Genomic DNA, 13523 nt, shown 5'->3' with positions numbered 1-13523 from the left:
AAATTGTTCGCGCTTCCAAATTTGTTCTCCATTTCTAAATTTGTTCTCAACATTCAAAAAATGTTCGTGCTTTCAAAAACTGTTCGAGCTTCCAAATTTGTTCTCCATTTCAAAATTTGTTCTCAACATTAAAAAAAATCATGCTTTAAAAAATTGTTCGCATCGTTTCAGAACTATTCACCTTTTAATGTTTTATTCACAAAACAACAAATATTTTGTTTAAAAAATTTCCCATTTCCGAAATTTGTTCACAAATACAAAAACTGTTCACATGTTTAAATTTTGTTTGCAAATGCAAAAATGTATGTGAATTTCAAAAAAATGTTCCAAATGTTGTTCACAAATTCAAAGCTGTTCAGGAAGTTCGAAAATTTGTTCACAATTTGAAAAAAAATGGTTTCAAAATTTGTTCACATATGAAAAAAAATCTTCTCATGTTTATTTTTTGTTCAAAATTCAATAGTGTTTGCGAATTTTAAAAAAAATATTTTTTCCAAATTTTGTTCACATATTGAAGGTTCATGTTTTTCAAAAATAGTTCACAAATGAAAATAATGCTAGAATTTTGTAAAATTAGTTTTAAATTTTCAAATGTATTCATTTTTTGAATTTCTTAATTTTTTTCTATAAATGTTTTGTGTTTACAATAACTAGTTGATTATTTCAAAAAATGTTCTCATATTTAATTTTTTGTTCCATTTTTTAACTTTTTTGAGTTTCTCAAATAATGTTTTCCTTTCAAAAAGTATTTTCTTTAAAAAAAATCTTGTTTGGCATTTTTGTAAAAATAAATAATCTGCCACGTATTATAGTTCATATATACCGGGCTGCCATTTTACACACTAAATCTCAGTTATACAGTGGCTACGGACGCGCTTTCATGGCGGGAGGACTTGTGTTCTATCCCTCGCCCACAAGTTTTCATGGAGTTTTGTGAATTTGTTTTATTTTTTGCTGCTTCTGTTTGGATTTTTTACGTTGGCGCTGCCACTCTTTCACAAATAGCTTGCCTGGCGGAGTGGCTAGCGCATAGCGTGCGCATGTAGAGATCACGGGTTCGATTCCAGAACTGGCGCCGTTTTTGGCATCTCTTTCATTCAGCAAAGGACAGCGAATGGACCGGCCCACGTGAATCGCATCCTGTGCGAAACGGCGACTTCTTGCCGCAATAAGCGGCATATAGGAGGTCCCAAGTTGATCCTCAAAGCCATGCCTTAAAGTCGGTCTGACACAAACTGTTTAGGGTTGTTTTGGCCCTTTTAACTTTAGCCTTTTTCAGAGCCGTTTGAGCCTTTTAATGTGTGCCGACCAATAGTCTTGTCATGATGGGTCGGCCCTCTTAGCCCACGTGCCAAGAAGATTCTCGAGCCAAGGCCTTCGGGCCGACTCGTCATGACCTTTTATTGGAGCGCTTGCTGGTGTAGGTGCATATGGCCAGGACAGGGTTCAGCCGCGGGGATCCTATTTGGCGTGCATGTCACTGATTAGCGACCGCGCAGACACCCCCTGCTTCCACGCTGCGTACATTTGGGCCAGCCCAACATGGCTCGTTTCCGGTTTTTAGAAGGTTCTAGAGCCTTCCCAAACCGTAATTTATTTTTTTCTCATTTTTCATTTTTGTTCTTTAGTTTCTTTTTTGCTTGTCTTTTACCTTTTTATATTTTCATTTTGTCAACATTTTTGAAATATGTGAACATCTTTTAAATAGTGATTTCTTTTGGAAATCATGATCATGTTTCAAATTCGTATTTTTTTTGAAACAGTTAACATTTTTCAAATTCATAATTTTTTCTAGAAATTTTTTAAAAAATCTTTTGAAACTCATTAATTTTTTGAACCGATGATTTTTTTAAAAAAAAATTGGGAACAATTTGTTAAATTTACGAATATTTTTTAATTTTTTACGAACATGTTTTAAAATATCATGAACATTCTGTGAACACACAAACATTTGTTTTCGTGATTTCTTTTAAAAAGTTGGAACATTTTTTTATTATGCACGCATTTTTACAAATTCATGAACATTCTTCGAATTCCAAACATTTTTTTTAAACTCGTGGACAATTTTTAAATATATTATTTAAAAAATAATGAACATTTTATGATTTATTGATTTTTATTTTTAACAATTCAACTTTTGTGGAATTTGGAACCTTTCTGTAATCCCAAGTTATTTTAAAGAAGAACAAAACACAAACAGAAAATAAAAAAAATGAAAGAAAAACAGGGCGCGTGGCAAAAAAGAAAACTCTGAATGAGCGTTGGGTAGATCGTAGATGCATGTGAGATAGACAAGTTGTAGCGCTGACTGTGAAATGAGAATGAGATGCCCACGCAGAGCTCCAAATCGAACCCCCGTCTCCATCCAAAATCCAAATCCCGCAATCCAATCCCACCTCCGTCCTCCTTCCTCCGGCCGCTGGACGTGCCGGTGGTTGGTCCTCGCCGGCGCTCGCCCTCACTCACCGTCGCTGCAGGAAGAAGCGAGCGAGACCACTCTGTCCAGTGTCTCCTCCGTCCGTCCTCCTCCCACCAGAGTAAGCATTTGGTCCTTGGAGCTCGCATTCACCGCCGCTGCAGAAACTAGACGGCGACGATGCCGCGCCTTCAGGTCCGCTCTTTCTGCAGCTCCTTCTCCTCACGCGCCTACGACCTGCTGAACGAACTCCAAGGCCATCTGGACTCCAGGACGCTCAGAGCAGAGCTCGCGCTGTTGGAAACGTGACATGCACCCTCACCCACGCGTGCAACGGGTTGGCCCGAGTCCTGCGGCGCCCACGCTCCCGCTCACGTCGCCTCCGCCCACGTAGCCACGCACGGCGTGATCTCCGATTCTGTTGTAACAGTAGCTCCCTCTTCCTCTCGTGTAAACCTGCTATATAAGTAGCTGTAATATGTACTGATGAGATACACAGTGAGTTCATTCATCCAACTTGGTATCAGTTTCTTCCCGATCCTCTCTAGCTTCCGCCATGAGCATCCGACGCCCTCTCCGCCGGACTCGCTCGTTCGGGGACGCCAACGCCGTCTTCATCCTGTCGGAAATCGCCCCCCACCTCGCGCCGGCTGCCGCCCCGGCCGTCGCCCCGGCACCCGCATCGCCCAACGCCCGCGCTCTGCGCCGGGCCCCTGCTGCTCCCGTGGTGCCCCCTCTCCGGGCCGTTCGTCCTCACGCCGACATCCTGGCCCTTGCGCCGCCCCAGGTCCCTGCTCCTGCCCCGTCCATGCATCACGTTAACATCTCGTCCTACATCCCATTCAAACTCTCCATCGACTCGGGCAACTACTCGAAGTGGCGCCACCTCTTCTGGTACGTGCTGTGCAAGTACCGTGTCGAGGACCACGTCCTGGAGGAGGTGGAGCCGCTGCAAGCGGACGCAATGTGGCGCAACAACGACATCACGATCGTCCTGTGGGTGTACGGGACGATCTCTGATGAACTCTACGACACCATCTAGTCGCCGGAGAGCACCGCTTTCCATCTCTGGCAGCAGCTCGAGATCTTCTTCCGCGACAACGCCGCCGGCCGCGCCGTCCACATCGGCGCCACGATCCAGGGCGACATGACGGTGGCCCAGTACTGCCGTCGTCTCCAGCAGCTAGCCTCCGCCATGGCCGACGTGGGTGAGCCGGTCACTGACCGCTCGCTCACGCTCCAGCTGATCCGCGGGCTGAACCGGCGCTTCCACGTCATGGCGACCCTCCTCCCCCTGCAGGAGCCGTTCCCGACCTTCCTCCAGGCACGGTTGCGGCTGCTCCTCGAAGATATCGCCATCACCGAGCGCGAGCGTGCCGTGGGCGCCACGGCCCTCGCCGTTGGGCACGGCGGTTCCTCCTCCGGCGGGTCGTCCTCCGGTGATCGCGCGCCCCCTCCATCGCCAACGGACAAGGGCAAGTCTCCCTCCACTGGGAGTCCGTCGACCGATCGACAGCGCGGTGGCCGCGGTCGTGGCCGCGGGCAGCCCGACGCTGGGCGTGGGCGTGGCCACCCGGGGCAAACGCCCTGGATGGGGTACTTCGCCCCATTCGGCACCCCCTGCCCTCGCCACAACAGTGGCGCGCTCCCTGGACTCCGCCGAACGCCGCCGGCGTGTTGGGGCCCCGCCCTGGCGCACCACACCAGGCCTACCCCGTCATCGGCTCGTCCTCCTCTCCACCGCACTGGGACCACGCCGGGATGATGCAGCAGCAGTTCGCCAACCTGCAGCTCCAGCAGCCGCCGTCCGGGTCCGAGTGGTACATGGACACCGGCGCCACTTCCCACATCGCCGGCTCGTCAGGTAACCTCGACCGTGCCTCCTCTACTTCGCATTATCCATCTAGCATCACTATCGGGGATGGCTCCGTTCTCCCTGTAGTTGCTCGCGGCTCTACTTCCCTCCCTCCCTTTCATCTCAATGATATCTTAGTCTCACCCGGCATTATCCAAAATCTTATTTCTGTTCATCGCTTTACATGTGATAACTGGTGTATTGTGGCTTTTGACCCGTTTGGCTTCTCTGTGAAGGACGTGGCAACGGGGAAACTTCTCATGAGGTCCAGTAGCACCGGCGACCTTTATCTGTTTCTCCAAAATAATGGCGGCGCGCGAGCTCTCTCTGTTTTCAGCAATGGCGACTTGTGGCACATGCGGCTTGGCCACCCCAGTCATGTTCCCTTTCCATCTTAGCCAAGAACTTTTTAGATTCATGTAATAAAGCGCAACATTCCACTGTTTGTGATGCCTGTATGATTGGAAAACAACCACGTTTACCCTTTTCCACCTCTCACTCTCGCACTACTGCCCGTTTCCAACTCATATATTGTGATTTGTGGATTTCTCCTGTTTGTAGTTTCTTCGGCTATCAATATTACCTTATTGTGGTTGATGATTTTACTCACTATTCATGGGCCTTCCCGCTGCGTCACAAAAGTGACACTGCTGCAACCTTACAACGCTTTTTCTCCTACGTTCTTACCCAATATAATCTCTCTATTAAATGTGTGGAGTGTGACAACGGCGACGAATTTCTCTCTCACTCCCTCCGCGACCACTTCTCGCACCTCGGTGTCTCGTTTCGCCTCTCGTGCGCTCACACATCACCCCAAAATGGTAAAGCCGAGCGCCTCTTACGCACCACTAACGACGTCCTTTGTACACTCCTCATACATGCTCACATGCCGCCCGAGTACTGGGTTGAAGCCCTCCACACCGCCAACCATCTCATCAACCAGCGCCCCTCCTCCGCGGTTAACCAGCTCACCCCCTTTTACTTGCTCCACGGCCAGCATCCTACCTATGATCACCTACGCGTTTTTGGGTGCCTCTGCTTTCCCAACCTTAGCCACCTCGCTCCCCATAAACTTGCGCCCCGCTCCACCCCTTGCGTTCTTCTCGGCTACCCTCTCGAGCACAAGGGGTATAGGTGTCTCGACCTTCGCACTCGACGTGTTCATATCTCTCGTCATGTAATTTTTGACGAGCACAAATTTCCCTTCGCCACACAGGAAGCCGCTGGCACACCATCCACACCTAATCCCGCCCCGGATCCCGCGCCCCACCGGGCCCCGATCCTACCTACCTCGTACTGGCAGGCGCATCCGGGGCCAATCCCCGCGCCAATCCCGCCACCCCTCGCTCCGCACCCATCCACCCCCCGGTCTCTGCGTCCACTCCCCATCGAGGCCCGTGCGCCCCGCGGTCCCGTAGTGGCCCCGCCACCTGATCCATGCAGCCCGCGCCCCCCACCGAATCCCGCTCCTGTCGCTATCACGCCAGCCACCCCGCCCCGATCCACTCCGGATTCCGCGCCTGCCGCTGACCCGCAGCTGCCCACACCGGATTCTACGCCCGCATCTACCTCTCCTTCCGCGCCAGCCACTCGCGCGTCGCCAGCTCAGCCCACGCTCCCGCCACGCGCTGTACCGGTCCGTCTGCCTACCAACCTTCACACCATGCGCACCCGCGCAAAATCTGGGTTTTCCCTTCCAAAACATCCAGTTAGTATCATCGTGTCCACCGCAATCAGCCCCATCCCATCCTCCTACCGCGCTGCACTTAAGGATCCTAACTGGGCCGTTGCGATGCTTGATGAGTATAATGCGTTGTTGCGGAATGACACTTGGTCGTTGGTTTCCCGTCCTGCAGGTGCGAATGTGGTGAGCGGCAAATGGATATTCCGGCACAAGTTCAACACCGACGGCACGCTGGCTCGGTACAAGGCGCGGTGGGTGCTCCGCGGCTTCACGCAACAAGTCGGCGTCGACTACGGCGAGACTTTTAGTCCCGTCGTCAAGCCGGCCACGATCCGCGTCGTCCTCGCCCTCGCCACCAGCAGCGCGTGGCCGATCCACCAGCTCGACGTCAAGAACGCTTTCCTCCACGGGCATCTTGCTGAGACGGTCTACAGCGCACAGCCGGCCGGCTTCGTCGACACTGGGCGGCCTCGGGACGTGTGTCGTCTCAACAGGTCGCTCTACGGGCTCAAGCAAGCCCCTCGGGCGTGGTTCGCGCGGTTCACCTCGTACCTCTTCACCCTCGGCTTTCATGCCTCGAAGGCGGACTCGTCCTTGTTCTCGCTTCACCGCGGCGCTGACACGGCTTACCTCCTAATTTACGTCGATGACATTATACTCACTGCCAGTTCACCCTCCTTCCTCCAGTCCATTATCTCATCACTACATCGCGAGTTCTCCATGACTGACATGGGTTCACTCCACCACTTCCTCGGCATCAATGTTCACCACACATCCACCGGCCTCCATCTCTCCCAAGAGCAGTATGCACTCGAGATTTTGGACCGCGCCGGCATGCTCAATTGCAAGCCCGTCTCCACGCCAGTCGACACCATGTCCAAACTTTCTGCCACCGACGGTCCTGCCTTCCACGACCCATCACTGTATCGCAGTCTCGCTGGCGCCCTCCAGTACCTTACTCTCACGCGGCCTGACTTGTCGTATGCAGTGCAACAATGCTGTCTCTTTATGCATGATCCCAGGGACACCCACTTCCAGATGGTGAAACGGATTCTTCGGTATGTGCGCGGGACAACCCACCTCGGGCTTCACTTCTTCCGCTCCGCCACCACCGAGCTGACGGCTTACTCCGACGCGGACTGGGCCGGGTGTCCCGACACTCGCAAGTCCACGTCCGGCTTCGCCGTGTACCTCGGCTCCAACCTCGTCAGCTGGTCCTCGAAGCGCCAGACCACGGTCTCCCGCTCGAGCGCGGAGGCCGAGTACCGCGGCATCGCCAACGCCGTCGCCGAAGCATCCTGGCTGCGTCAGCTCCTCGCCGAGCTTCGCCGCCCCCCATCTCGTGCCACCATCGTCTACTGCGACAACATCAGCGCCATGTACATGTCGAGCAACCCCGTGCAGCACCAGCGGACAAAGCATATCGAGATCGACTTGCACTTCGTCCGAGAGCACGTCTCTCTCGGTGAGGTGCATGTTCTGCACGTGTCGACCACCTCGCAGTTTGCCGACATCTTCACCAAGGGGCTGCCCACGAGCGTGTTCGTCGACTTCCGCTCCAGCCTCAACGTCGGTGAGCACCCCGTTTCGGCTGCGGGGGGTGTTGGAAACGTGACATGCACCCTCACCCACGCGTGCAACAGGTTGGCCCGAGTCCTGCGGCGCCCACGCTCCCGCTCACGTCGCCTCCGCCCACGTAGCCACGCACGGCGTGATCTCCGATTCTGTTGTAACAGTAGCTCCCTCTTCCTCTCGTGTAAACCTGCTATATAAGCAGCTGTAATGTGTACTGATGAGATACACAATGAGTTCATTCATCCAACTCGCGCGCCAACTGTTCGACGAAATGCTGCGCCAACCAGTCCCAGTATCGGCGCGTGCACTCAACGGCTTATTTGCTGCACTCGCGCGTGCGCCGCCTTCAACCGCCTGCACTGATGGCCCTGCGCTCGCCGTCGATCTCTTCAACCATATGGCCCGAGCAGGCCGCTGCTGGATGACAGGACCCACCGTCCACACTTAACATACTAATTGACTGCTGCCATCGAGCATGCCGCCCAGACCTAGGGCCTGCCTTCTTTGGCTGCCTCCTCAAGACAGGCATCACAATGAGCGCCATTACCTACAGCAGCCTATTCAAGTGCCTCTGTGACATGAGGCGCACAAAGGAGGCTCTGAACGTGCTGCTCCATAGGATGCCCGATGACCTGCCTAATGTCATCTCCTACTCAGTGATTCTCAAGAGTTTCTGCGACAGTGGGAGGAGCCAGCTTGCGCTTGACCTGCTCCGGGTGATGGCCAAAAAAGGTGGTGACCACTCTCCCGACGTGATGGCATACAACATGGTAATGGATGGCTTTTTTAAGGAGGGTGAAGTAAGCAAAGCATGTGATCTATTCCACGAAATGATACAACAGGGGGTTGTGCCTAATGAGGTGACATATAGCTCCATAATCAATGCGCTATGCAAAGCAAGAGCAATGGATAAGGCAGAGGTGATCCTTCGACATATGGTTCATAATGGTGTCCAACCACATGATAGGATATATAATACCCTAATCCATGGATTTTTAACTTTGGGTCAGCTGAAAGAAGCCTTTAGGTTGTTGAAAGTAATGAGAAGCCAAGGTAGTATGCCAAACGTTGTTACTTGCACCTCAGTCATGGACTACCTTTGCAAGCATGGAAGAATCAAAGAAGCTGAGGAAATATTTTATTCCATGGCCGTGAATGGCCGAAAACCAGATATAGTCTCATACTCTATTATGCTCCATGGGTACGCTATAGAAGGATCCCTTGTTCAAATGATTGATCTCTGTGAGCTGATGGCAAGAGACGGAGTTGTACCCAACCTCCGTTGTTTCAACATACTGATTAATGCATATGCTAAGTATGGCAGGATGGATGTGGCCATGCTTTTCTTTGAAGACATGTTGAAGCAGGGTGTGAAGCCTAATGAATTCACTTATTTAACCGTGATATCTGCATTTTGCAAGATGGGCAGGATGGATGATGCGATGGAAAAGTTCAGTGAGATGATTGATATGGGAGTACCACTTGAGACAGAAGTTTACATGTGCATGGTTGAGGGTTATTTTAATCATGGTGATTCCATGAAAGCCGAGGAATTTATTACCAAGATGAAGAACAGGGATATTCATCATAAGCCATGGAAAGGTAATCGATGAACACGGCATCTTTGACTTGGTTACCCATACTGGTGAGAGGCCTCATCCTACTGCATTCACTAAAATTATCAATGGATATTGCTTATCGCCAAGATGGACAAAACATTCAGAGTACTAGCCAAGATGGAGAAAGGCAAGGAATTGATTACTGAAATGAAGAACAAGGACATTCGTCATAGGCCGCAGAAGGGTAACTGGAGAACACAATATCTTTGACATGGTCATAAGTACTGGTGAGAGGCCTGATCTTGTTACATTTACTTAAATGATCGACGGATATTGCCTAGTCATCAAGACAAAAGACGCATTTGGAGTACTGGATGCTATGTTATTACACAGCACTTGTTACTTGCATGGTTATGCTCTCATCATCTTGATATGCTCCAAATGCGTTCTATTTTGATTGTTCTTACTTGGACCAAAATTTGAGGTGTGAATTAAGCCTTATTGTTGTTAGTTGTTGTTTATTGGCAGTGGGATAGTTGTCTAGTTTGGATTTTGTCGAGGCACTGAAATATTTAGGATGGATTGTGAGCTGGCTGATTAGGTGTTGCATGCATAATTCCTTTAGTGTCCAAGTGTGCTCTTCATACTTGATATATCATGGACTACAAGGGCTTTGCTTTGGCCTTGCTATGTTTGCCCCATTCCAAAATAGTGAACTATTGATAAAAGACCAGTGAATTATTGCTGCCATTCAAGGGAAAAGGGAACAATTTCACTTTTCTTTCATGTTATGTAGTTCAAACACTGCAAAGCCCTTGCATTTGGTCAAATGGTATGCCTGTTCTGTTTAAGTTAGGCATACTTTCCTCCTGTATTTTACACTTGATGCTACATATCGTGACCTGGTTCTGAGCACTTATAACATCATGACCAGCGTTATCTATCAATGATCAGGCAAATGGTTTAGATGGGAACCTGTACCAACAAAGTAAAGAGGAGGACCAAACCAATGCAATGGACTTGCTCCGTTTTCTTCTTTTTTCATTTCTTCCTTCTGCCAGCTATATGAATATATATCTGACATGAATATGTTCCCCAGAACAAAATTTACTTTGTCACCGTGAAACCTTTTTTTTACCTGACTGTCAAACCATTTTTGTCAGCACTTGTTTCTTTTCATGTTGTCTATATAGCTTTTCAGAGCTTTCGCGTGTAGTTGTTTCGTACAAAATGTATGCTAGAACAATATATACTGATAGCATCTAACTTGATGGAAGTCTGGCCATTAAAATCAAAGCAATGTGTACAATCATCTGCGGCCTTATACTATACAATAAGGATCGGAACATGATCCCAGACACACCTTATAAGTTACAACACCTGAAGCTGATGGTGAGTAAAGAAGTACACTGATTCAACAGGCTGCTTCAGCCTAATTATATCTGAAGGATCTCTAGCACAACTCGAGCTTGGCTGGATGAGTATACTGCCAGATGCGGGCCTTCGCTTGGGACCTTGGACACATTCTTCACAGTAATACTTTTGACAATAATATTTCAAGATAATATGTTGTATGGAACAAAAGTAATAATATTTTTTATTTTTTTATAAGAAATGCAATCAAACCTGTACTGACGGCTTCCAGAGGGCAGCTCCTTGTAAAGCTACCGGAGGAGAAGCTTTTCCGGCACCAGGGCCTGACTAGCTGCTCCACCTCAAGAGCCAGATTGGTTCGGCAAGTGGATAGCATCATTGGAATAATATCGTGCATAGTGATGCAGGCTAGGATGCAATCTCTAAGCCTGCAGGAGTGGGCATCGCTGTCCGAGATCATGCATGGCTGGTGTTCCTGTGTGTGCTAGTGTGGAGGAAGCGGGGATCCTTGCTTGTCTAAAGGGACTAGGACACCTCAATGCTGATGCTCATTGAAACTAGGGTTAATTATCCTTTTGCCTTCAGTGCATGGTGGAGGGGGCACCGCACACGGTTAAGAGATCAATGATCAATTTGTGTGTCTACGAGGTGCCCCCCTCCCCCGTATATAAAGGAGTGGAGGAGGGGGGAGGGCCCTCCTATGGCACGCCCTATGGGGAGTCCTACTCCCATCGGGAGTAGGATTCCCCCCTTTCCCTAGTTGGACTAGGAGTGGAAGGAAGGGGGAGAGAGGGGGAAGGAGAGGGGGGGCGGCCCCCCACCCAATTCAGATTGGGCTTGAGGGGGGGGGGGGGCTCCTAGGCCTCCCTCTCTTCTCTCCCACTATGGCCTAATAAGGCCCATATACCTCCCGGGGGGTTCCGGTAACCTCCCGGTGCTCCGGTATATGCCTGAATTCACCCGGAACCATTCCGACGTCCAAATATAGTCATTCAATATATCGATCTTTATGTCTCAACCACTTCGAGACTCCTCATCATGTCCGTGATCATATCCGGGACTCCGAACTACCTTCTATACATCAAAACACATAAACTCATAATACCGATCGTCCCCAAACATTAAGCGTGCGGGCCCTATGGGTTCGAGAACTATGTAGACATGATCGAGACACGTCTCCAGTCAATAACCAATTGCGGAACCTGGATGCTCATATTGGTTCCTACATATTCTACGAAGATCTTTATCGGTCAAACCGCATAACAACATACGTTGTTCCCTTTGTCATCGGTATGTTACTTGTCCGAGATTCGATCGTCGGTATCTCAATACCTAGTTCAATCTCGTTACCGGCAAGTCTCTTTACTCGTTCTGTAATGCTACATCCCGTAACTAACTCATTAGCTACATTGCTTGCAAGGCTTATATTGATGTGCATTACCGAGAGGACCCAGAGATACCTCTCCGACAACCGGAGTGACAAATCCTGATCTCAATATATGCCAACTCAACAAACACCATCGGAGACACATGTAGAGCACCTTTATAATCACCCAGTTACGTTGTGACGTTTGGTAGCACACAAAGTGTTCCTCCGGTATTCGGGAGTTGCATGATCTCATAGTCATAGGAACATGTATAAGTTATGGAGAAAGCAATAGCAACAAACTAAACGATCATCGTGCTAAGCTAACGGATGGGTCAAGTCAATCACATCATTCTCTAATGATGTGATCCCGTTAATCAAATGACAACTCATGTCTATGGTTAGGAAACATAACCATCATTGATTCAACGAGCTAGTCAAGTAGAGGCAAACTAGTGACACTCTGTTTGCCTATGTATTCACATATGTACTAAGTTTCCGTTTAATACAATTCTAGCATGAATAATAATGTAACATCCCAAATTTTGAATTTGGAATATTATACACTAGATCATAAATGCATATCATATTTTATTTGCTTTTGGCCTGATCCAGAAATTCTATGCAACTCAAGGACCCACGGAGAGAGTTGGGGATTTCGTTATTTTCATATTTGGGTTATCTCAAATTTTGAAAATAGGATCTTTGATTTTATTTATTTTATCTTCAATTATTCCTATAAGAAAAATATGAGAGAGGGAATAAAATGACTTTCTCAAAATAAAGAAATATTGAAGGTTTAATAAAAAAATCAAGTAAGATTTTATTTCGGATTTTCTCGCTATTTTATTTGAATTTAGGAAAAATTGCACGATTTCAAAACTGCATTTTAGGGCCAAGAAATTGTTCATCCTGTTCTAAATATTTTATTTAGACGGTGAAAATTTGTTTTGGCATTTTTAGATTTTTATTTATTTTTCTAGGATTTTCTTAGTTCGGCGGGACTATTTATAAAAAAAGCTCCCGCGTGCCCGACTGGTCCAAAGCCCAGCCGAGCCAAGCCGGCCCAGCCGCCGCCGTCTCCCGCACCGGATCGGGACCGGAGTCCTGATAGCCGCCACCGCCCGAGTCCGGGAGGAGCACGCCTCCCGAGGCGCCCCCTCCCCCAAGCCAGGACGCCCCCTCCTTTTGTAGCCGTCGCCGCCACCCCGCCTCGCCTCACCCCATCCCGCTGCCTCGCCTGCCGCGCCTGCCTCGTCGACCCCGCCGCTCGCCGCCGCAGCATGCCGCCTGCCGCGCCGCTCACCGCCGCCTGCCGCGCCTGCCCCACCGCCGCCGCCTCCCGCCGCCGCAACACCGCCACCCCGCGCCGTCCCGTCGCCCTGCTGGAGCCGCTGGAGCCGAGCCGGAGGTATAGCCGCCGTCGGCGCCGTGGTTCAGTTTTTCAAAAAAAAAACGATCCGGTTTTTTTAGAAACCCTAGTTTCATTTTTTTATAAATCAGTTTTTTCGGTTTATTTGTTTAGCGAGCGTTCGCTCGTTCGTTCTTTTTAACGAACGCGTTCACCGTTTAGTTTCAGATAACGAACGTTCGTTCGTTAATCTGTTCGTCAATTTTTTCTTTTTCTCGGGGTTTTCCGCGATTATTTCTGATCGCGATTTCTGATCCGATTTTCGTTTTAGTTTATCTTTTCG

General features: G+C 49.3%; 1 protein-coding gene and 1 pseudogene across 1 annotated transcript; both read left to right on the top strand.

Moving 5' to 3' along the window:
* The first annotated feature begins 2972 nt into the window (after positions 1 to 2972).
* Positions 2973 to 4181, top strand: LOC147964029 (uncharacterized; annotated as a pseudogene).
* Positions 4182 to 8345: 4164 nt separating this feature from the next.
* LOC147964028 (uncharacterized) lies at positions 8346 to 9377 on the top strand. The gene has a single exon (XM_087526663.1). The coding sequence runs from the start codon at positions 8361 to 8363 to the stop codon at positions 9141 to 9143; it is 783 nt and encodes a 260-aa protein (XP_087382789.1). The 5' UTR covers positions 8346 to 8360; the 3' UTR covers positions 9144 to 9377.
* Positions 9378 to 13523: the final 4146 nt, after the last annotated feature.

Source organism: Triticum urartu, chromosome 6A, assembly GCF_056163025.1.
Source record: "Triticum urartu cultivar PI428250 chromosome 6A, HENAU_Tu73, whole genome shotgun sequence".
NCBI classification, from domain to species: domain Eukaryota; kingdom Viridiplantae; phylum Streptophyta; class Magnoliopsida; order Poales; family Poaceae; genus Triticum; species Triticum urartu.
Note: the sequence above shows the minus strand (reverse complement) of the source record. Positions and strands in the feature narration are given on the sequence as shown.